This window comes from Sorex araneus, chromosome 2 (genome assembly GCF_027595985.1).
Source record: "Sorex araneus isolate mSorAra2 chromosome 2, mSorAra2.pri, whole genome shotgun sequence".
NCBI classification, from domain to species: domain Eukaryota; kingdom Metazoa; phylum Chordata; class Mammalia; order Eulipotyphla; family Soricidae; genus Sorex; species Sorex araneus.
The window spans coordinates 282,524,536-282,550,752 of NC_073303.1; the positions used below are offsets into that span (position 1 = coordinate 282,524,536).

At 38.5% G+C, this 26,217-nt stretch overlaps 1 protein-coding gene across 25 annotated transcripts in view; it reads right to left on the reverse strand.

The window, feature by feature from the left end:
* Positions 1 to 26,217, reverse strand: part of DLG1 (discs large MAGUK scaffold protein 1) — a 185,107-nt gene that overhangs the window by 75,506 nt on the left and 83,384 nt on the right. For 16 of the 25 annotated variants that reach the window (XM_055124442.1, XM_055124455.1, XM_055124452.1 and 13 more), the window contains 2 exons: positions 13,670 to 13,768; positions 4,946 to 4,999 (listed from right to left, as the gene is read on the reverse strand). In XM_055124442.1, coding sequence (XP_054980417.1) covers positions 4,946 to 4,999; positions 13,670 to 13,768 — 153 coding nt within the window. The remainder of the gene's footprint in view (positions 1 to 4,945; positions 5,000 to 13,669; positions 13,769 to 26,217) is intronic. The other 9 variants (XM_055124457.1, XM_055124456.1, XM_055124454.1 and 6 more) reach the window with 1 other exon arrangement.

The window sequence follows — 26,217 nt, forward strand, 5'->3', positions numbered from 1 at the left end:
TTCTGATATGATATATATATGTATGGGTATAAAATTATGAATATATAATCTTAGTATTTGTGGGGTGCCTCCCCAAACTAAGAACAACTATTCTATCAAATCAGACCAGAAAAAAAACCCCAACTTTACAACATATACATATCAAAGGTAAATAGTATTCTATTAATTTGTTTAGTTTTTAACCAGAACTATGCTTCTTTAATTAATGATGGTTTCTGTTTTATTATTTGGAAAGGAAAACTCCCATAACTACTTTTATTTTAAATTTTACTGGCAATATTTGAGTATTTGTTTTCTATAACAACACTGTCCAACAGAACTCTGTGTTCTGTAATCTGCTGTATAATCGGACTTGTCCAATATAGGAGTTATCACTCACAAACGGTTATGGAGCACTTGAAATATGGCCCATATCACTGAGAAACTAAATCTTATATATTTTACTGAATATCAGTCAGTTTAAATTTAATTACCACCATGTGGCTAGTGGCTACTATTTGGATAACGGAGCTCTGGATGAATGACCAAGTTTATCTTCATCTCTCCAAAACACAATGCATTCATCCTTTTTTTTTTGCACTCATCCTCTTCTATCTTTTATCTATTCCTCCCCAAACCCACTTCAAACACACATTTCTCTCTCCCGTGGGGTAAGACATGATATAATGTCAATGTTACAGATTTATCCGTGAAAATTATGATCTGTTCATTATCTTCCTGCTTAGCACAGATCAGTTCTTTACTTACTCGAGTATTCTTTTACATGATCAATGAAGTTTTAAGGTGTTCATAGTACAGACTATATTTTTTGTTAAGCTGTCTCTGGGTATTTCATTTTTTTGTTGTTGTTGCTATGGAATAAGCTAATACTTCCAAGTACTTGTTCCAAGTATTTGGGAATAACGTTCACTGTTTAGCTTCTCAGTGGCCTAAGTTTTAAAAAAATGTAATTTAATTAGGAACACATACACACTAGAAAGAAAAAGAAAAGTATATCCCGTCACCCTCTTATTGTTTGTTTGGTTTGCTTTGGGGACCACACTGAGGGGTACTCAGGCTTGCTCCTGGCTCTGTGTTCAGGGATGCTGTGGTGATGCCTGGGGCACTGCATGTGATGCTGGGCCTGGTCTATTGCACGCAAGGCCAGTGTCTTAGCAACTGGACTCTCCAACTCCCCAAAGACCTTCATTTCCTAATGAGCCAATACTAATATATTCAAACAGGACACGTAAACTATAATATATAAGAAATATAAGTCTTGTCCACAGGAATATAAAGAGACAATTCACTAACTTCCTTTTTTTTAGTTCTAATTCAGCAATACCTTTCTAAATATAGAGTAGTATGCAGATATTTAGGATTTATCTATCAACATTTATATGATTCATGGCTCGTATTTGGTTCATAATTTGAGACAAGTAAAAACACTCAAGTCTATACCATCTTAAATGAGAATTCTGAAAATAAAAATGTAGTGAGATCTTAATGAAAAATAAATGTACTAAATTAAAAGCATTAATCTCAATTTACTAAAAGGTTTTCCTAAATACTCAATACAATTTTGATTACTGTAAAAGACTGCTGTTTTCATGGGGCTGGAGTGATGGCACAGTGGGTAGGGCATCTGCCTTGCATGTGGCTGACCCGGGTTCGATTCCTGGCATCCCATATGGTCCCCCAGACACCGCCAGGACTGATTCCTGAGTGCAGAGCCAGGAGTAACCCCTGAGCACTGCCGGGTGTGACCCAAAAAGAAAAAAAAAAAAAAGACTGCTGTTCCCATTTATCCTTCATATGAAAAACTGAAGCTTTTATAATGTAAGAGAACTAAATTAATTTAAGTACATTTCTTCTAATTTTAATTTTCAGAGTTAAAATTTCTTTAGAAAATAAAGACAAAAATAAAAATAGAAATTAATGAAATAAATTACTTGATTTTCATCTCATTACTGGAGTCAAAAAGAAATCTAGAATTTTAGTTATTAATTTTTCTTTCCTTCAGTATTTTTTTCTATTTAGGAAAAGAATAAAATGCATGGAGAACAATCCTGGGCCAATGAAGTTATAATATGACTAAATACTAAATATAAAGTATAATACAAAATAATGTTAACAGACTGAAAGCCTTCTCCCAAATTCACGTACAAAATAGGCATTTTTTTTTCTTGCTACTTCAATTACACACTGTATTCTTAAGCAGAGGAGCTAATGAGGGTAATTAGTCAAGAAACAAAAGGTTTTCTGATTGAAAAGAAGAATACTATTTTTATTTGCAGATGACATAATATTATGTAGAAAATCCAAAGGAATCTAGGCACACAAACTATTAGAGTTAATAAATGTGCTCAGTGAAGTTGCAGGGCAGAAGATCAGTATCTGAAAATCAGTAAAAGTACCATATCCTAAGCAATATGAAGCCCATGCTACCAATTTCATTTATAACAGCATCAAAAAATAAAATACTTGAAAATAAATGGCTGAAGTATCTGTCTAATAAACATATGTGACAAGTTCAATCCCTGGAGATATCCATATGCACAAAGCACGGTCCCGGTGGCTTTGCTGTCTGGAACCCCCAGTACTCTGCCATCTCTGACAAAGTCAAGTGTCAACAACACTATTAAGTAGACAGGCTCCACTATGTGTGAGCACTCCAGCCAGAACTGCAACTACCAGTGAGTTCGTGTGTGAGCACTCATAAATACCACTGGCAGCCGGGTATGATACCCAATCAACACAACGGAGGGGAGGGAAGGGAAGGGAAGGGAAGGGAAGAAAGAAGTGGAAGTCATACAATGAAAACTACAAAATAGGCTGGGAGCCCTGCTCTGTCTAGTCTTTGGTTGTATGAGTCCTACCTCGGACCCTGCCCTCAGGTGCTGCCATATCTCCCTGCCACCAGCTCAGGAATACTACAGCCATCTAGGGTGGCTGCAGGATCCTTCACTTCTTCCTATCTTTCAGGGAACAAACAGTGGACAGCCTAGCTCCAGTCACCCATTCATACAAGAACACACAGAGTAGTGGTGGTAGTAAGGAATCAAAACTACTGCAGGGATAGTAGAAAGGTAAAGGACACCAAAAGCTTGGGTCCAGAACATGAGACTCTAAGCAACTAGTTAGCAAAAGCAAATATGGTCAGGACAGCTTCAACAGGGAGGGAAAAGGGCACCCCCCCAGCTCAATGCCCACAGAGCTCAGAGTGTGATGAGGCAGCTGAAACTGAACTGGAGAGATCCACCTCCCAGACTGCAGCTGTCACAACGGGCCGACAGCGCAGAGAACCACCAGTGAGTTACAGGGAGAACAGCCTGGGAAATTTAACCAGCACCAACTAGTTATGTAACCTTGCTGATAAGGACCTCAGAGGATGTATAATGAGCGCAAAAAAATAACTGCACAGGTAACCAATAAAACACAAGTTTATAAATACTTAATTTTCTGTAAGAATGCCAATACCATTCAGTGTGGAAATAAGTTTTTTTGAGGGGGTTGGGGGCTGTTTGGGCCACAGCCAGCAGCAAATCAGGGCTTACTCCTGGCTCTACTCTCAGAAGTCACTCCTGGTAGTGTTCACGCAAGTGCCTGTACAATCTCTCGGGTCTATAAATAAATGCCTTTTCATCAAAAGGGAATGGGACAACTGGACAACCACATGCAAAGGAATAAAGTTTGGGTTTTCCTTCATACAATATATAAAATTAACTCAAAAAAGAACAAAACACTCAAATGCAAGAGCTAAAACTATAAAACTTAAGTGTAAGTCTTTTGACCTGATGTGAAGCGAGGTTTCTTTGATATATCAAAGTCACATCCAAGTGGAAAGATTTATGTCAATGCAATAAAAGGCAACAATAAGAAAGGGGGAAATTTTTAATAAGTCATCTATCTGACAAGGATGTACAGGATTGCTTTTTGGGGAATTTTGAGCCACATCCAGTTGTTGTCAGGGATTACTTCTAGCTCTGACTCAGGGATCACTCCTGGAGAGGGCCAGGGGACCATAAGGAGTACTGGGGATCAAACCTGGGTTGGCCCTGTGCAAGGCAAGTGCTCTATCTACTGTTCCAGCTCTAGTATGTATGTATTTTTATATTTATATAAAGATATCTAAAGTAACTAGAGTACCTAGATTATCTGAAGACACTGAAATTGCATAAAGGATTCCTACAAATTACTAATAAAAAGAAAAGAGAAGTCAATTAAAAATGGGCAAAGATGGTGCTAGGTGAGAGTTTAGTAGCCAGGGAAGAGGCCAAGCGTGCAGCTGACCCTGGCTCGAAGTCTCAGACTACGGGGCCCTGAGATTGCCAAGTGCAGTCTGGAGGTTCCCAGGCATCGCCACATCTCGAAGACACTAGCACGGAATCAGTAATAGACACTACAGAGAAGGTGCTCGATGTCATTAGTTACTAAGTAATGCAAACTGACGTCATAATGAAGTAGCATTTCATGCCTATTAGCTTGACTGTAATTTTTTAAAAAGTCAAAATATTGTGGATGAGGAATAACAAGATTGGTGAGGGTGTGGAGAAGTTGTAACCTCTTACAACAGGTGGTGGGGATATAAAATGATAGTTTTTTTGGAAAAAAGGTGGTTCTTCAAAACCCTAAACCTATTTCGACTATGGGTCGATATTAAAAGAATCTAAAAAATAGTAATTCAAATAGACATTATAACACTTAAGAGCTAAGTAGGGTTGGAGAGATGGTGTAGCAGATAAGGTGTATGCTTTGCATGCAGCCAACCCAGTTTGATCACCTAGGGTCCCACAACCCAGCTAGGAGTGATCCCTGAGCACAGCCAGGTGTGGCCCAAATTACAAAAAACAACTATAGCTAAGTGACTGAGTACCACAATTCTGATTAAGGGGGGTGGGAAAAAAAGGAAAGGCAAAAATCATTTAAATATATTATTTAAATATGAGGAGAAAATGGAACTTACATAAGTCGGAGTTTCTACGCTATCTGTGTTGACCAGTACAGGAGGAGGATTTGCCTGAAAGAAAGAATTGCAAATGTGTCAAATTAACAGAAAAATTGGCAAAACACATATTAATGTTCACAAATGTTGAAAGTATATGAAGGATTTGCTATTTCTTAAGGCAAAATTTCATGTGAGCATTTCTTTTATTTATGTACACTTTCCCAAGACTGAGTGAGAAGGCTTGAGTGTAAGCAGTCAAATCACATTTGAATTTGAGAAATAATTTGTTATTTCTGCTAAAATGAATTAAGTCTCTAGACACATTTCTTAGGATTTGCAGAGTTCACCAGACTTCTCAACAAATTCATAATTCTTTTAAAACAACTCTTCCCTCAATTGCTTAGAAATCACTAATTCTTCTATAGCTGAGGATTCCTTGGAGATTTGGTTTTATTACCTACAGAAAAAATTACTCCTCCTCACTGAACTGTGCTTGAAAAAGAAAACAAGTCTGTCAGAGAAAGAAATCAATTGTAAATTAAAAAAATAAACCTCACATATTTTTATATGTCTGATTATTTTAGCTTCATTTTTGCTTGATACCTTTTATATTTGACCACATGCAGAACAGTAGTCAAATAAAAATAAAACAAAAACAAAAACATAGTAAAATAACATACATCTAAGTTTGAATTAAAAAAAGCATTACTTTCTGGTTAACTTGGAAGCAATTATGTGGGTAAAATAAAACTTATAACAAAATGTAATAAAAAATTCATTATGAAATACCAACAACATACTAAAATATGCAAGTGATGCCCCTCAAAATTATTTGTTTAGAGCATAAAGTATTAGGGCAACAGATAATCTTATAGAAACAAAATGATTATCCTTTAAATAATTTTTAGGACTTATGTGTAAATATTAATAATTATACTCAAAAACATACACAAAATAATTAATCAACTTCTAAGAGATGAGCATGGAGTTTTCAAAAAGGTTAATATTCAGAGTTCAAAATATTCTGCATCATTTTCAGCAAATATTAGCTTTGGATAACTGTATAATAAAACACTTAAGAGACAACATAGTTTCAGAGTTACATAGCATAATTATATAGCATACAACTGGACAACAAGAAGCACCAGTTAAAGATAGTAGGCAATATTATATGTAACATACTAATTCTTTTATGTGTACTTCTATTTTTGAATATAATATTCTACCTTAGGGTGATTAGTTAAAACCAAAGATTGCTATTTACACAGTTGGTTGACATACAGTCATTTAAGATTTTATGAAAATTAGCAATTAGTAGCTTCCCAATGATCTACTGAGATTTCTCAAATTGGTAATCTTTTACCTCAGTGAAAAATTTAAACGGGACTGGAGAGCATGTGGCCAAACCAGATTCAACCTCTATCAAAACATATGGCCCCCAAAGCACTGCCAGGAGTGATCCCCAAGCACAAATCCGGGACTAAGCCCTGTATGCCATTGGGTATTTTTTTTCTTTTAAAAGGCACAACTTTATCAAACTTTGGTTATCACTAAGAAGAGCAAAAAGGTACCAAGCTATTTAAAGTTATGAAGGAACTTATATTCATAGCCCATGTATTACACCAGGAATACCATGAGAAAAGTTGGTTTTTACCAGTCTAATTTGTACAATTACTACAATGATAGCTAGTCATGAGCACGAACAATCACCAGTATACAGCTATGAACACTGTTATCCATATAAGTTATCTTTTTATTCCAGTTATATAAAAAGCCTGATACTGAAATATACCCCAAAAGATGATATAAAGGGTGATATTTTCTTCAAAAGAATATATAGCTGTGCGTGGGGTATCTTACAGGCAGAATAAGAGTGCCTGTGAGCTGATGTTATCACCACAGTCAGGTGATGAGTATCTCGGGAGCTCAGTGTAGTCCCTTGACAGCTGAGCATTCTTCAAAATGTTCCTAATAAAAATACAGCAAAACACCGTATTGCATCAAATTTGAATGTGAGAGGTTAATAACAAAGGCAGTAGTAAAATACTACAGTTTAGAACTGCTATTAAGATATCAGCAGTCACATCATGTAATTGATTTTAATTTTAATGTTCAGTCCAAAATAAAAAAATATGTTCAGACCAGTAAATATAATTTGTAATTTTGATGTAAAAACACAAATAGAGTAGCTATGTACAGTACAGATGTAGATGTGCATTAGAATTAACATTGAGTGAATGATTATAAGGGAAACCAGGCAATGAAAGGACTTCAAACCCCAGGAAAGTTCCCACGGAGAATTAAGAATTTCAATGAAAAACTAACACCAAGAAAACCTGGCAATCTGAAAAAGATATATTCATAAACAATGGCTGAAAATATAAATATGCACATATAAATGAAGCTCATGGGGCATGATTTGATGGCCTCCAGTTTACTTACTTAAAATAATGATAAAAATATTTAAGATTGTGATAGCAGGCAGAGAATGAAAACATTTCTCTAGGAGGGATTGATCAGTGGCCAAAATGTCTGCCTTGAAAGCCTGAAGCTGCAAGCTCCACCCCTAGTCCCACCTCGAGATGAGATGCCGAGCACAGTTCCAGCATTCTGCCATCTGGGACCCCTGGCACTAGCACACTAGGAGTTGTGTGCAAGTATCAAAACTAGGAGTATGATCCAATAAGCACTTACAACCAGAATATGTGTAAGCATTATAAACAGATGTGTCGCCTCCAGCAAGCACTAAAACCCAGTTTAGGAGACCCATACCAAGTATGTGTGGGACCTGCATCACTGCAAAACAATGGCAGTAAGGGAAGGAAAGAAGGAAAACATTTATCTTGGAACAAAGCATACCAATATCCACTGTCTTGAAAATTTCTAAACTCTTGGGTTAAAGAACACAGAAACATATCTGGCAAAGCAGTGTTCCAGAGCTCTACGATTTGGAGATAGAAATGAGAAGTGAGTGGGGTGGTACAAACTGAATGGCTTTGGAGAGTGTGATATACCAGTATCTTGGGAGGAGGGGGAGGGAGGGGAGGAAGACGACTATTTGGGACCAAGAAGTAAGTTTTTAGGGGGCCACATCCAGTGGTGCTCAGGGTACCATATAGGGTATTGGGGATCAAACCTTGGTTGGTGGTGTGCAAGGCAAACTCCCTACCTGCTGTACTACTGCTCCAGCCCCTCAAGAAATAATTTTAAGGATAACGTGCCAAAAAAACACAAACATTATTTTGCTAATTTATTCTTTAAAAACAACATACAGTTGACTCAAATAGAAGTGTGACTATTGAGAGTCCACTTAATACCTTCAAGATCTGCATTCATGAATTCAACCAACCATGGCTGTCACTTGGTTGAATTACTGAATATGTAAATAGCTCATATGGAAAGGTCCAAATATATAAAGCTGCCATGTAGATTTTTGATTGTGTGGAAGACTGCTACCCTCATCCCTAAAAAAAACCATGGTGTAGGTTTCAATTTGGATAGTCATGATGTCCTACAGCTAGAGAACAATGATAGTGGTAGTGGGGGGAGAAGTCAAATAGGAGGCAGGGACATTTCAAAAAGATGAATTAACTAAAGAATTAGTTATTAGTCCCAATTACCAAAATCAAAACTTATACATTATCAACTGATCTAACTTTTAACTCTATTTCAACAAAAAGGGGCAGTGAAGAGGTTGGGGTTATAATTTGTTATCACATCCTTACATAATCCCAGAGGGCAATACTACATTTAAAAACCTGTCAGGACTGGAAAGAGAGCACCAGACTCGAGCAAACGCTCTGCATGAAGGCCTGGGGGCGATCCTCGGCATGAGTGCATAATCCTCTGAGCACCTCTGGGAGCAACCCCTGAGCACAGAGTTGGGGTTAGTCTCTGAGCATTGCTTGATGTGGCCTTAAAACAAACAAAAATGATTTGATGCTATACACTGTATTTAATCCCTGTAATATGTTAGTTTCATTATTTTAGTTAATATCTTTCTAAATCACGAAGATGTATTTTTCAAGTGAACAGGTCATAAACCTCATTCTGAATTCTAATTTGAGACACTGCATTAACCCTTAAGTGCTATCATTTAGAAGATGACCATTCAGTGGTGTTTCAAAAAGCAAAAATAAACAAAGACTATAAAACTAAAAAGTTTCTACACTGAAGGAATTAATAAGAAATATTTCTGAATGATTTGATAAAACATTTTCAGCATAAATTTGAAAAAGAGCTAATTATAAAATTTATTTTAAGATATTGCACATCTCTGTTCACTGCGATACTACTTACAATTTGAAAACAATACAACTGTCCAACAATAAATGAATAAACAAAGCAAATGTGGTATATACCAAGAGACTACGAGTCAGTCATTAAAAATGTGAAATCTTGCCTTTTGCTACAATATGGATATAAGTAAATGGGATGGTGCAAAGCAAGATAATCATAAGTCAAAAGATAAATACTGGATCATCGTGTCCAAATATAGCATAGAAAGAAACAAAGCAAAGGACAGAAAAGTTCAACTGAGCACAGAACTAAGAATTGATGGCTGTAGTTGTGGTAATGGTGGGGAAATGAGAAGAAAGAATGGGAAGAGTGCAACGGGCAGTAGTGGAGATATTAGCACTGGTGTTGTGTGGTGGATATTACGCACTACTAAACGTAAATATTTACTATCTGCAATGTAACCGCATAAAAAATGAAAAAATTTACTTAATAAATACAGAAAACATGTAACATAATGACAGAATTCCGTTTCTCATTATAAGCTATTACTTTAAATACAGAAGATTAAACTATTCAGTTCAAATACAGAGGCTAGTAGAATGAATAAAAATACATGACCCTGCTACACACTATCTCTAAGAAACTCACTAAAATCTGAACAGGCTGTAAAAGAAAGTATAGGAAATGATTATTACATGGAGGTAACAACCAAAGATGGTTATAATTAGACAGACTTTTTTTTGTTTACTAAGTCAAAAAGGCTATTAACAAAGGACATTAGATATTAGCAAAAGTTTAAAATAGTAAGATAAATTATAAACATTTATCCAACTAATAAAAGGCCATTAAAATAGAAAAGGAGGGTCTGGAGAAAGAGGATAGGGCAGGGTGTTTGCTTTGCATGTGGCCCACTCGGATTGAATTCAGGCATCTCATATGGTCCCTTGGAACACTCAGGAACAATTCCTAAGTACAGAGCCAGGAGTAACCCCTGAACATTGCCTCACTGAGGTGAGGCCCCAGAACAAAACAAAACAAGGTAATCAAAGACTTAACACATAAATCAGTAAAGCCTAATTGCATATAGGATATTTTCCAGGACACTCATTTTCAGGTTACAAATGATCTCAACAGACTTAGAAAGGTACCATACAAGCTATCTTTTCTGAACAAGATGGGACAAAGATTTTTAAAAAAATAACACAAGGAAAACTGGAAAATTCAACAAATAGTGGAAGCTTAACCACACTCTGATCCAATGATGACCAAAGAAGAAATTGTAAAAGAAATCAGAAGACAGAGATGAATGATAATAAAAATACAATATATCAAAATACGTGGGAGAGATCAAACAGTCCTCTGGGGGAGCTTCACAGTTTATCTTGAAAAAGAAGAAATCCTGGGGTGGAGAGAAGGAATCTTGGGATAATGCTGGCAGGACCCTGGCACTCTGGGGGGGGGGAGTACAGGCAGCAGCAGCTACACCCTATTGGGGCCACACCCTCAGCAACCCAGGTCTTGCTTTTGGTGGGGCTCTGGGGATTGAACCCAGGTCAGCTATGTGCAAAGCATCCTACCTGCTGTACTCTATCTCCAGACCCCAAAACTAAAAAAAAAGAAAAATTTAATCAGCAGCTTAACTTTTTAACTTAAGGAATTAGAAAAATTTAAACTCAAATTTAGCAGAGGAAATAATTATTAGAACAGAGGGAAAAACATTAAGACGAATGAGGTCCAAAGTTCATTCTTTGAAAAGGTCAATAAACTAATAAACTTAGTTGGATAGACTAAAAGAAAGAAGAACCAATTATTTAATCAGAAACAAAAGTGGGGTCATTACTATTAATTTTACAGTGAAATAAAGAATTTAGAGTATTAGTAGTGAATGCATGCCAACAAACTGGACAACATACAGAGAACTGACCAACTTGTACCAGGTCATGAAGAAATAGAAAATGTGCAGTGATCCTCTTTTAAAGTAGGGACACAAGCAGTGACGCTGGAACTGGGGCTGGACATGCAAAGTCTGAAACAGATCTCAGGGCACGCACTCTATCACTCTGGCTACAGCCCCAGCTCCAGAAACAGAGCATCTGAATAGACATTCACTGGGAAGGAGATTTTAAAATCAGTACTAAAACTATCTCCTGATAGGAGAAATAGTAAAGGGGTTAAGGTGCTTGGCTTTCAGGTGGCCACTCTGGTTTTGATCCCAGAGCCACTTATGGTCCCCAAAGCACTGCCAGGAGTGATACGTGAGCACAGACCCAGGAATAAGCATTGAGCACTGCTGGCTTACTGTGACCTAAAACCCAAATGAAATCAAAACAAAATCTCTTGAGAGAGAAAAGTCCTTAACTGGAAGACTTTATAATGCATTTCTTCAAATAGTTTAAGAACTAACACCATTTCTTCTCAAGTTCTGCCCAAAAATTGATGAGGAAAGAAATCTCTAGGACTAGCTGATTCCAAAATCAGACAAAAAAGAAAACTATAAACCAATATCCCCAATGAACACTGTTGTATAAATTCTCAACAAAATATTGGTAATCCAAATTCAGCAGCATATCGAAGTCCTTTAGATCGTAATCAACTTCTGACTTATTCTTGGGATGCAAGGACAATCTGACAAATGAAGACTGATCACACCACCAGGCACCAAAAGAATGTTGGGAGAAAATGATATCATCTCAGTCGATGCATAAAAAACAACAATGGGGCTACAGAGATAGCTCCAAGGGCAGAGTGCAGACATGGGTTTGATGCCTGGCCTGGGCACGGTGCTACATGCACCTAAGCAGAAAGCTGGCAGTACACCCTGAGCACCGCTGGGTGTAGTCAAGCCTTCACCCTTGCAAAACAGCACTACTGTGCAAAGCAAATTACAGATTCAGTGCGATACCTATCAAGTGCCTATTCTTTATGATGTTAACGCGTTTCTGATTTTGGGATACCAGTGAGGTATCAGTAATCAGTTGATATTCTGTTTTCCCAGTTCCTCACCATGGGGACTTTGGAATTGTTTATAAAGAAAATATCTAAATACATATTTACATTTTAAATGAGATGAAAGATATGGCAGTTAATAGCTTCAAAAGAACCATCTGCTTACGCCCAAAAATATACAGCACAAATGTCATCTGCACTGTTATGTCCATTGCAGCATTATTTACAAAAGCCAGAATCTGGAAACAACCTGAGTGCCTGAGAACAGGTGACTGGATAAAGGAACTATGGTACATCTACACCATGGAATACTATGAAGCTGTTAGGAAAACAAAGCCATGAAATTTGCTTATAAATGGATGGACATGGAGAGTATCATGCTGAATGAAATGGTGTGAAGGAGAGGGAGAGATACAGGATGACTGCATTCATTTGTGTGATTAGATAGACAGTGTGAGGCTAATACCCAAGGTCAGGGAAAACAGGAGCCGGGAGGGCTGCTCAATGTTTTGAAGCTTGCCACAAGAGTGTCTGGGGGGCAAAGGGTAGTTAGGATAGCGAAAGGACCAGTATAAAATAGTATTTGGAAATGATCATTTTGGACAGGAACCGGGTGTTGAAAATAGGTAAAAGGATACACCTGATAACCTTTCAGTATCTGGACTACAAACCATACGGTCCGAAAGAAGAAAACTGCTGCTACGGAGGCAGGTGGGGTTGGGGCAGGAGGGAAACTGGGGACACCGGTGATGGGAAACGTACACCGGTAAAGGGATGGGTGTGAAACATTTTATGACTGAAAGCCAATCATGAATAACTGCAGCTGTGTATCTCACTGTGATTCAATTAAAAAAAAATCAACCATCTGCTTACAACTACTAAAGTTCTAAAGTTAAAAAAGTTCAGATTCTTAGACACTTGTCAAGATTTTATTTGACTTACTACATGCTAATCTTTTAAAGAAAAACATCTTCTACAACAGTTTGAGATTTACAGGAAACTTGTACAGACAGCTCAGAGTTCCCTAGGTTCTGTGGGGTAGCGGATGCTACGGTCCCCCTCAAGGGGCACTGCAGTGGTGCAGAGGGCAGGAGGTGGCCGAAATGCATTTGGGGAGTGGGAAGGGAGGTGGGACACGCTTCTGTTTGCTTAAGGCAGGTAGATTTCCAAGAGGATGTTGAGTAATTTCTTTTCTGAAGAGGGAGCGGTAGGCCGAATAAATCTGGGAATCTCTACTCTGTACACAGCAGCTAATACGCTTAACTAGTAAATACGAAGTATAACAAAATGCTAAATAAAATGGCACGCATAGAAAGCACAAGCATTTAGAAACCTTCAGATTTAAAATCACAAAAAACACAATAACAAATCTAAGAAAGTTCGACAGTAAAATGGCAAAGACTATTTTATATTCCTACCCACATTTCTCTAAACAAAAAAACTGACACTCAAAGGGTACTAAAAGTAATGAAGAAATAATTAAAACAGTTTCAAAAGAACATAAATGAAACATCAAAAGCAAATGAAATTTTTATGAAGAAACGAAAGAATAAAAACCTGTGGCACGGTGGGTAGGAGAACAGTGCTCTCGGCAGGGGCTGGCGGGGCGGGGCTCACGGGGGCAGTGGGAGGAGAGGGAGGAACAGCTTCTGTTGGCTAAAAATCATCAACGACAAACAAGTCAGGAAAAAGGAGACCAAAATAACAGGGAAACACATAATAGAATGTCTTGTCACATAAAAATTACAATTTTCAGAAATCATTGGAAATAGGTAAAATATTAACATGACTTCAGTTTAAAAACAAGAAAATGCTCTCTAGAAATTTAGAAATCATCATACCATTAATAATTCTAATGACCAGTTAAAATGAGTGCCTGCTCTTTAGATGTTGAAATGAAAAATAATGAAAGAGTAAGGACATGCTTCTCTAAAAGACAAGAACTTCCTTTAATGATTAAAAAATACTTGTCAGGCTTTCAGAAAATATGTGACTACTTTCCTCCCTGCACTGAAAGAATCAAAAATAATTTTAATAGCACAAGTGAAGCTTGTATGCCCACAGTCAAAATATTCAAAAGATTTCCAAATTGAATCTCCATCATTTTAGTAATCTGTGCTATTAACCCCACTGAGAAAGATCAATAATAACCTACCTATAAATGAATGAAACTAATTTCACTAAATGTACAATGTGACATTGTGGAAAATATTTAAAATTGCCTGGGCCATAGAAACGGTGCAGCAGCTAAGGCGCTTGCACTGCCCATGTCTGACCTGGGTTCAATCCCCAGCATGCCAGATGGTTCCTGAGCCTACCAGGAGTGGCCCAGAAACACAAAGCAAACTGGCAACTAGGATGGATGACATACTTTAAGTTTTAGTATTTACATTTAGTCTAGATGACTGGATTACATTATTATTATTACTACTCTAATTCTAATTAATTTAGTATTTTTGCCACAACTGACAGTATGTCAGGGCTGCTCCTGCTGTGGTGACTTGGGATGCCTCCTGGCACCGCTGTCGGCCTTGCGTGCTGGGGATCAAACATGTAAAACATGTACTCAGCCCACCATCTCTCTAGCCCCTGGATTAATTTATTTTTAAAAACATGCAACTGGAACACAGTAAAAGAGTTTTGCAACAAATCCCAAATTCTATAAATTGAATTAACAATTAACTATATACAACAATGGCATTTTATTTAAGAGTACAGTATACCTTAAAAGAGAATTAAAAGTGAAAACAAAGTACTAAATATGTTAGTTTTCCTGACTTAAAGAATAAAGCAGGGAGCTGGGAGACAGCTCAGAGGGCTCGGGCAAACGCTTTGCATGCAAGATCCCCAGGTTCAATCCCTGGCACATGTGGTCCCCAGAACACCAAGCTGGGAATAGCCCTTGAACGCCTCCAGGTATGGACCAAAAACAAAAACAAAACAATTTCTAATTAAAAATATTTATTTAAAAAACTGGAGAGATGGGTCACAGACCAGGAGGCATGCTTTGCATGTAGGAGTACAAGGACTAATTCCTGGTACATTACACGGTTCCCTGAGCACCACTGGGTGCGGGCCTTGAACACTGAATCACGAGTGTATCCCCAAAATAGAAAATAAACACAGTAATACTTTGTCCACTAGAATGTGTGTGGGCACCACAACCAAGTCAGGAAGCACTTGACTTGGTTAACCAAGGTAACCTCCCCTCTTCACAACAGCAGAAAAATGTATGGAAGAGAAAAAAAGTCCAGCTCAATGAACTGGAACACATGCTTTGCATGCAGAGGCTTGGGTTCAATCCTGGCACCATGTGGTCTCCCCTGGATCACCAAGAGTGACCCCTGAGCTCCACTGGGTTTGATTCAAAAAGAAAAAAAAATCCAACAACCCCAAAGCCCACCCCAAAACAAACAAACAAAAAAACACAAAACCCCACCAAGTCAGAGAGTAACAAATGGTGGTAAACATGTATAGAAACTGGAAACCTCAAACATGATTGCTTTTCAAAGCTAAGGAGCTCTAGCTTTGAGAAACAGTTTGGCTGTCCATCAAAAAGCTAGCCATTCTACCACCACACGATCTCTGCAAGACATACATATATAAAATGGATGAAAACAAATTTAGGTATTTACCCCCAACATTTAGTAATCCATTATTATTGAGTCAAAAGGTTGAAGCACTCAAATATTTAGAAACAGATAAGAAGTGGTAGGTCTGTGTGTACAATGGATGTTACTGACCCATAAAGAGAAGGGGATTCTGCTATGTACTACAACATGGATAAATAAAAATATTAAGTGCTACGCGAAGTTAACCAGACATAAAAATGAGATTATATGATGCCCTTTATATGAAATACTTAAAATAGGTAAATTCATAGAAACAGAAAATAGATTAAAAATTTACCAGTGTCTAGGAAGGAGGTTCACAGGCAGTTACTATTTAATTGTTACAGTTTGTGGTGATGAAAAGATTTATGAGACACTGGTGATGGCACACAGCATGAGGAATACAACTTATGGCACAAAATTGTACTTAAAATGATTAAAATAGTAATTATATACATTTTATTGTGGGTTTATATACATATCTATGTAAAAATTTAGGGTGGGTCACGGAGGTGGCTGCAGAGGTAAACACTATCTGTTAACATTCTGACACTGCAAAAAAAAAAAACCCTTTTTTTCACTTTTTGGGTCACACCCAGCAATGCACATTAGAGCCTCAGCAAGTGCACTATGAATCTAGAATGTCTTCTGATGCCAAAAAATAGGCGTACAAAAATTAATAAGGGTATGATAAAAGCTATGGAAGTCACCCTGGAAGAACTCTCCTATCCTGGGGGCGATCTGAGACTCAAAGCAACAATAAAAACCTCTAAATAAAACAAGATTCTTAAAAGTTTATGCCGACAAAAATAAACATACAGATCAACAGGGCTGGAGATCGTACAGTAGGCCAGAGCTCAAGGTGGCGCTACATATGGCACTCTGAACACCGCGAGGGTCCCTGAGCACAGGGGGGTGGGGCCCAGACCTCCCCACCCCAACACACACAAATAGAGAAAACACGGTCTTAGAGTATAACGCAATTTAAAAAATACAGAAGGAGTGATGGGAATACAGTATCATCACTTGGCAGTCATTAGAGTAATGAACTCATTTCAGAAACATCAATGGAGGGTAAAACTTTCAAGCTGTAGAACATATTTCCCACTTCATTCTAGGAGGTGAAAAATGGAACGGAGCACAAAATAAACACAAAGGTATCTCCCTCCACTAAAAACTGGCACTTCTAAAAGCTCTTTTATGCCTCTTTAATAAGGTCGGTTTTAGCTTCACTTTTCATGCGTGTGTGCTGGGGACTGAGCCCTGGGCCTCACGCATGAGTCAACTCCCGTAATAAGTATCCACTTTAATGTAGCAATAAGACAAAGCTACATACTTACATAAAATTTCAAGGCCAAGAATACAAAATTTCATCACTGGGCAATTGCTCTCTAATACCCTCTACTGTTATTCTTAATAGTACATCTATATTTCACCTTGTTCTGAGACTTTTCAGAAGCTATTATCAGAGACTTTTTAAGCCTTTTACTATTACCTCTTAACGTAACCCACTCTCTATCTGTCACTGAACAAATACCTTGAAAATGAATATATGCCTGGCCTCTTCCTTACAAAACACCTATGCTGCTGAGAGTCTATACAGACAGACAGCAACATACACAATTTCCTACTACAACTCCAGCTGCGAAGCATCACAGAACAAAATAGTCCACTTAGCAAATTAGAAACAAAAATTAGGGTTTAAATGGACAGTAATCAAATAAAGGTTGACTGATGAGGAATAGCAAGACAGTAAATCTAATAATAAGAGTAAAATGAAGAGATAAGAGGATATTTTGAGTGCAGGACTGGTAACATGGCAAAATTCTGGGGAATTGTACAACAGTATTTTAAACTGAAAAATGTCAGACTAACAAATTCTATTCTAACAGACTCTAAAAATCAGGCAATATATAACATTTGGGTTATCTAAAAACATAAGAAATTCAACATCAACATTTTCAACTGGAAAAATCCCATATACGTGTTTCATTAGACAACAGTGACCAGCATGATGTCACCGTTTCAGTGCTCCAATTGTATCACTCAGTAAGATCAGCTCCAAAGAGTTTTGTTTTTTTCATCCCATGGCCACGTGACTAACAACAGTCTCAGTTGTTTCTATCCATAGCAACACCATGGAATCATTAGCGTCTGAAGCTGCCTTCAGAGACTTGTTTCCATGACAACAGGAGCTATAATATTAACACCATCTCAAAGAACACTGCAGAAAGCTGTAAATTCCTGTCAAGTAATTGGACTGTATGTATTTTTAAAATGCTTTTTGGAATCCCAGTGTAAATCAGCTTTCTGAAAAAAAGTTTAAGATCATTATATTTCAGAGAGCTTCATTAATTTTCTTCATAAATTTATATTTTACACTCAATGTCTTAGAATTAAAGAATCAGGGACTGGAGAGACAGCCCAGGGGCTAAGGATGGGAGGGACAGTACAAGGGCTGCACATAACCCATCCAGACCCGGTCCCCAGCACGTACACAGTCTCCTGTGCACCACCAGGAGTGACCCAAACAGCCACACTCCAAAATTACAAAATAAGCAAATGTATTTTCATAAAAGTGGTCCAAAGCCTCATTAGACACAACTATGTACATAATGGGTATTGCAAATCTAAATTTTAACTGTGTACTCTTATTTCTATGTTTATAATATGGAGTGTGCTTCACTTTATAAAAACTTTTGTTTCAAGTAGCTTTTAACATGTGCCTATAACTCCTGCCTGATCCAGGAAGGGACAGAAGGAACAATTAGAAGGTTACTCTAGCAGAAAGATGATCACAGGTTTAAAAGGAGTAGCAGTAATGGTGAAAATGGACATGAGTAGTCAAACAGAGTTAAGTTTTGAATGTAGAGTAAGTCTATTTGGTGAATGAAGGGATTCTGGGAATGAGGATGGGTTGTTAAGATTAATATCCACAAAGACCACAACAAATTATTTTTCATCATAGTGGAGAAAATATTTGCAAAGGCAGTTTGAATACATCTTAAAACTTTTCTTACTAAATTATTAATATGATTTTTATAGTCTAAATAACATCCTGAAGAAAGGTCACTCAAACAATACCACCAGGCATTTAAAAAAATTTTTTTATCTATTAATACTGTGTTACATGAATGAAGTAAGCTGAATTTAAAATATATACAAGGGTTCAACAAGGGCTAAACAAGTTTTTCTAGTATTTAGGAAAGTAAATGAATTAACATATTTTGTTACTAATATCTAAGATAACAAGAAGTAATCACCCTTGTGTCACTGTTGGCCAATAAAAATTTTTATTTTGTTTTTCTATTGCCTGGTTAATATGGTTAATCCATGTTTGCTAAAAGATCTACTCTGCTGTAATGAGACACATTTGTCTGATCAAATGTCAAAGAAGCTACGTGAAAGGGAGTGAAGAAGAGGAAGAAGCTGGGGGAAAACTGCTAGCCCTCTGAATGTTTATACGAGGATAAAATGCAGCACAGTAGATTTATCAACACTGCACTCAGAAGGGGTCCAGTACCTTCAGAATAAAGGTGTTTTTTCATGGCTAAATCCATTCATCATTTAATCCAAATGCCCTTTTCCTACAAATAGGTACATTCAATATAAACTGGTGTGAAAGAAAAAGAAATATGCCACTGCAACCAACTGCATATGATGCCTATGTCTTAATTATCTCAAAAGCATCCATGGAACTGGACAAACTTAAACACATCACCGAAGGAGCCAATATACAAATATAAAATCTAAAATGAAATACAAATTTCCAATTTTAAGATAAAGGAAGAGACAAGAAAATATTCATTTTATTGCATCTTAGGCTTACATTCCTTTATGATGAAAAGATGGTACTCTATCCACATTAGGTGGTCAGTTTGTAACTAGGAGAAGGATGAACCAACAACTATAAAGATTCAGAGAGGCAGATTGGAGAGACAGTACAATAGATAAGGTTTGTCTGGCAAACAGCCAACCCTGGCTCAGTCCTTGGCACTGCAGATGGCACCCCCAGTCCCACCAGTAAGGCCTGAGCACTGCCAGATGGGGCCTGACTGGAACAACCCACCCCAAATTCCAGACTCTCCCCCAATACCTTGATGTCCAGTCTGCTCTACGATTCTCTCCTGACCATCTTGGAGACATCCTTATGTGTCTCTGCAGTCTGGTTTTAACTCAGTGGAACGAAGTGATCCAAAATGCCCTTGTTCAAAGCTGAGCAAGATCACAACGCCCTCAATGATTCCCCATTCCCAGCCTCGGGTGCCTTCCCCCGCCTCCGTCTCCTGCTTCATTTGCGACCCTCTCAAAGCAGCGTGTTCACTTTCTCAGACTCTGGCTTGCCCATGTTCTGAGAGCGTATCAGGAAAGCCCCCGCATTAGGAATTTGTCTTTCTTTCCCCACAAATAAGGTTCTTGCCTTCATCTCTGGCCAAATGTCCTATCTGTAATGGAGTCACACTAACTTACTTAAACTGAACCTGCAATCCCCATCACTCTCCATACCCCGCTCATGTTATTTTTCCCCATAGCTCTTAACATCATCTACATCATAGACACATCTGTAGCACTTCGTCGTGTTGTCATCGATTTGCTCGAGTGGGCACCAGTAACGTCTCCATTGTGAGACTTGGTGTTATTGTTTTTGGCATATTGAATACGCCACGGGTAGCTTGCCAGGCTCGGCCGTGCAGGAGGGATACTCTCGGTAGCTTGCTGGGCTCTCCGAGAGGAAAGTAAGAATCGAACCCGAGTCGGCCGCATGCAAGGCAAATGCCCCATCTGCTGTGCTATCACTCCAGTCCATATATATATCTACATCAAATATATTTACTTTTTGTTTATTTATAGATTCTTTCCATAACCTCAAAGAGGCAGGGATTTGTGAGGGTTTCTTTTTGAAGTTGCTATCCTCAGTGCCTGCAAAACTTCAAAGCACATACTTAACTGATGCTAGATTTAAAAAAAAAAACAAAACAAGCCAAACAAGAAAGGAAAAAAGATATAGAAGAAAGAAGGGAGGAGGGGAAGGAAAGAGGAAAGCAGGAAGGAAAAGTTAGAGATCTAAACGTTAAATTAAAAGATATGGTTGCAGGGTCTGGGATGTGGGTCAAGGTACAGCATGTGTGAGGCTCTGGGTTCAACCCCCAGCAGCAGGACCATCTGCAATGTGCTTTCTGAGTTAATTCAGGGTTAATCAGAATATGGCCAGAGAAACAAATATAACCGTATTGTGTGTGGCAACCACATCAACTGGACCCTTTTTATTATTTATTTTGTTTTTTGGGTCATACCCGGCGATGCACAGGGGTTATTTCTGGCTTTGCACTCAGGAAATACTCCTGGCGGTGCTCAGGGAACCCAGGTCGGCCACATGCAAGGCAAATGCTCTACCCGCTGTGCTATCACTCCAGCCCCAAAGGGACCCTTTTATAACTATACATAACTCTTATAACTAGGCCTCCTAATCCAATCATGTATGTAGTCTGATTACTCATCTCTACGTCGCTAATGGTTCAGGCTCTGGTAACCATTCTGAGCTCATATTCCACTATCTTTCCACTGCTTCAAACACACTGGCCTTCCTGCTAATCCCCAAATATTCTACATATGCTCCTGCATTTCTACTAAAATTATATACCCTAGAATCTTCTTGCCAAGTATCCACATGGATCACTTCAGATCACTTTCATAACCCTTAAAAATTTTTTTTTCCACATCTTTACACAAACATCACTTTCCAGCATCACTATCCTGTTTCAGGTGGAGTTTCTCCTTCTTATTCTACCAATCCTCCTCACATACCTATACACACATTTACTACTTTCTTGCCTCTTTTTGACCAGCATACTGTATTTAAATTGTTCAGTATCTGTGTTCTCCACTGTAATAAAAGCTCCATGAGATAGGAGTCCTGTTATATTTGTCTAAGTGTGCCTACTGCCTAGAACAATATCAATCACACAGGAAGTATTTAATATATATTTGCTGGATAGAAACCATGTAACTGCCAAAAAGAGATGGCGTCACCTGCATTCTAAAGTGACTCAGGAGCAGACCGTCCCTCCATCCTCCCACCCATAACTTTTCATGCTATCTCTGTCCACAGCAGTCATTACTACAAGTATCTAACTCAGATACTCAAGCAATCAGTGTTCAAGATATCCTACGGTTTGATAACCTAAGAACAAAAATTTCAAAATAGAACAATGATCCCAAACAGCCAGTTATATAGATTGTTCTCTTTGAAAGCAAATATGTCTTAGGCAGTACTTTTGCTCAAAAGATTTTCATCTCTTGTGAAATTCTATTAGAAAGCTAACCCTACTGACAATTAATTGTAAAATATATGATTCCTATCTCCAAACTTTGACGTTCATCAGCTTGGTTCCCAGTTCCAATGTGGGCAAAAGATGCTTCCTGTGGATATTATAACTGTGTTTCCTGGGTGTTTCCATTTTCACTTTCAGTCCTCTGGCTTGTTTTTTAATCAGCCTCCACATAACATTCTCTCTTAACACAATTGCCATGGTTTCTGTTTTCCTAACTGGATCCTCTCAAGAACACCAGTCCTCTGGCTAAAACATAATTCTTTATCATTCTATAATTAGATTGTTTCCTCATATCTCTATATTCCTCACTTAACAGGCCATAATAATGGGGCTCAGAACAGTTCAATGGCAAAAAGCACCTGCCACGTAAGCATGAAGGCATAATACCCAGATTGTATGTGATACTGCAACTAAAGACATATGTGAGTGAGCGCCACAGCCAGAATATGAGGGCTAATCAGCAACGGCACAGTGCATACCTGAAGGAGCATGTGTGCAAACACCATGACCAGGCGCAACTGTGCTCACTGTAGCAACAAATGGAAGAAAAGACAAGGGAAAAAGGGCATTTTGTGGAACTGCTGACACTGATAATTGTGGAATGATGAAGATGGCTGAAGATGACAGGTTCACCCTACTAATGTTGGGTATTATAAAAAGTGTTTCACATACACCATCTCACTCCATTAAATGATGTCAGTAACATTTCCATTCTTACTATGCTGAAGAGATTCAGAATTTAGGCCATTTGTCTTACCATTGCGAGTAAATGAATATCTAATCAGAGATTTAGACCCAGGCCTTCATGACCCCTTAAAAGAGTAGGCTTGGCCCAGATGAGATCCGGAGCAGTCGCGCATGAAAACTATGATCCGGAGGTCTACTGACCCATTTTGGCACCCAGCGGCTTCTCATAGAAATGCATCTAGACTCTGAAGTGAGCTACAACCCCACGCCGCCAGGGAGGGGAAAGGATTTTCTCTCTCAACCTTTTCTTTCTGCAGGGGAGATGGCAGCGGTGGCAGTGGCACCCACGTGGCGTCCACCATCTTCTAGAACTCACAACCCAGAGGTATGAGTTTGCAGTGACGCGGCGCGCAAGAGACCATGGGATGGTGGTGTTACCAGCACGCTCTCCGCCCAGATGAGATCCGGACATGAATGCATCTAGACTGTGAACTGAGCTAAAATATCAGAAATCCAGAACTGTGCGGCCTCGACATATAATCTTCATTCTCAGCAATGGAAAACAAATTATCAAATGATGCCGTTTCAGCAGGTTTGATTGTTGGGGGAAAATTCCAAATAATAATAGTGAGTTCTCCGTTGAAATACTGAAAGTATTCAAAGTATAGAGAGAATAAAGTGAAGATCATTAGCCACTCAGGCAGGGGGGGATGTGTGGGAGGGGGGTATACTGGGGTTCTTGGCGGTGGAACATGTGCACTGGTGAAGGGATGGGGGTTTGATCATTATATGACTGAGACTTAAACCTGAAAGCTTTGTAACTTTTTTCACAGTGATTCAATAAAATAAAAATTTTTAAAAAAAAGAGTAGGCTTAACGAGCATGTATTTTGAAATAGTTCAAGAGGAGTTTTATCTAGTATTGATTAGTACAAGTTTTTTTTTCCTGCAAAGATAATACATAATATCCCAAAAAAGAAATATACTTTTATCAATCCTTAAAGATCAATGGCTAGTAAAGTTTTTCCAATGTGCTAACTCTAGCTCTAGGTCATTTTAAAAAGGCTGATTAAGTCAATGAAGAGAACAGAAGATGACTTCAAGATACCTCGAAGTGTCTTTACTGATTATCATTAATTCTTTGGCAATGCCTACTTCACAATAATTCCTCCAAAATAAGACATGGCGGCAGGGGACGTATGAGATGGCAGAGCACTTGCCCTGCATGTGCACAATCCCACTGCTGCTCCCTCCCCGCCAAGAAAGAAAGAAAAGAAGCAATTTAGAGATAACTCAAAGTGTTAGAACACATTCTTCTCATTTTCATATGCAGGAAGGCAAGGTTTAATCCCTGTGTCACCACTACATTATCTCCTGAGCACAAAAAGGAGCAAACCCCAAGTACTGCTTGGGGTATAGTCCCTGAACACTGCAGTGTAAGATCCAAAAATCAAAACAGAATGTGGAGGTGAGAAACTAAGGAAAACATGGATCAAAATATCAAGCTTCATCTAAAAATTTTAAAACTTTTAACAACAAAGTACAGGCAAGCTACCCGTACTTATACCTGTCTGATATGCCCAAAACAGTAACAAATCTTACAATGGAGAGATTGATCTCTCTCACAATGGACACGTTACTGGTGCCCACTCGAGCAAACTGATGACAGTGACAGTGATTTTAACAACAACAAGCTCACATAATTGTACTCTTATAACAAACAACTTATTAGGCTTTATACTGTTAATCTTTTAGTCTGGGAAAGTGATTGAAATGGTAGGATCTTTGTTATTCCATCTCTCCCCACCCCCCCATTCCTGCTATGTATTAACAGATCTGTTGAAAGGATCAATTTTTAAGATTAGTATGCAATTCCCTCTTATCCCAAAAGGGAAGGAGAAGAGGGAGAAGGAGAGAGAGAGGATGAGAGAAACTTAGAATAATTGTTTGGGGGCCAGGCCCAGTGGTGCTCTGGGCTTATTCCTGGCTCTGAGCTCAGGAGACCATACACAGTGCCAGGGATCATTTCCTGCTGGATTATCTTTGGCTCAGTCTTTAAAAAATCACATTAATCTATTTCAGTAGAAACTGTTAGGCTGGAGAGACAATACAGCAGGTAGGATGCTTACCTTGCATGTGGCCAACCCAAGCTCAATAGCTGGCACCCCGAATGTTCCCCTGAAAAACCCCTCCCCACCCAGTGATTCCTGAACACAGAGTCAGGAGCAAGCAAAGCCCATAGCCCCACTGGGTCTGGCCCTCAAACTAACCAACCCAACCAAGAAATTGTTTTCCCCTCACTTTAGAATTTGAAGCTTCCCGTGTAAGGTTCTACATGGCACTGAACAGTGTCTTCTTCAGCATTCCATCTTCAGCATTCCATCTCCCAGCAATCTGAAAACCACTCTCTGGAGTGGAACCAAACTAGACCAAACTAGACCTGCCTCCTGCCCCCTAAATATAGAAGCATCAGATTGCCTGTGCTGAGAACACCAGTACCAGGTGCTAAGAATCACAAAAGCAGAGTCTGTGTGTGTGTTTCTCTTTAATGCCTGGCATATAACACACAGACCTTCCGCATATACTTCTTCAATTATTCAGTCAGATTCAGTGGCAAGGCCTTAATGGTACGCAGTATTAGACAATGAACTGGGCAGGAAAGGCATTCTGCCCAGGTTATGTTCTCTAATACACTTTAAAAAGCAGTAATTAATTCTGGACCACAACAATAACAAGGGTAATTTCCATCGTTGGGTATTTGCAAAAACACCTTCAAACTGATTTCTTTCTTAAATTTATAACCCTTTGATACTTTAGATGGCTTTACTTAGATTAATCAGAGTTAAACACAGAAAACAAGGCAGAGATCTATTTTGATTCAAATCCCAGATTAGAGCCTCCAGCTGTTTTTCTCAGGAAGCAGAAATATGTGAGGTAATCGAGTGGTCTCTTCCCATCACAGCAACACCTTCGTGGGCAGAGGAGGAAGCTCAGTGCAGGGAGGCCAGGTTTGACGTCAGCCCAGCAGGGCACTCCAAATACTGTGGGTGTACCAGGCTAGGAGTTCCCTCTAGGTACCCCTCTGGGTGGACAAACAAACAAAAACAATACTGCCGTCACACTCCAGAGCTGGCTAAGTAAACAGTCACACTTGAGTTACAACAATCCTGAAAATATTATTCAGAAACAGGACCAAATTGGCCCTTATAAAGGATTAGAGAATGAGTAGGAAGGGCTTGTTATGGAATAAAAAAGAATTATCTTTTAAAATCATCTAGAGACAGTTGTATTTAGGCTTTTCCTAAAACGCCACTCTTCCAGATGTCACAGGCAGTTGGTTTACACTTGTACAAAATAGGTCCCATCTCCACTGATTGATTTGCATATGTCTATAAAATTATCACATCAGTTGGTTTAAAGTTTGTTAAACAAAGTGATAATTGTAGGCTAGTGTTCTCCACATGGTCTGGTATTAC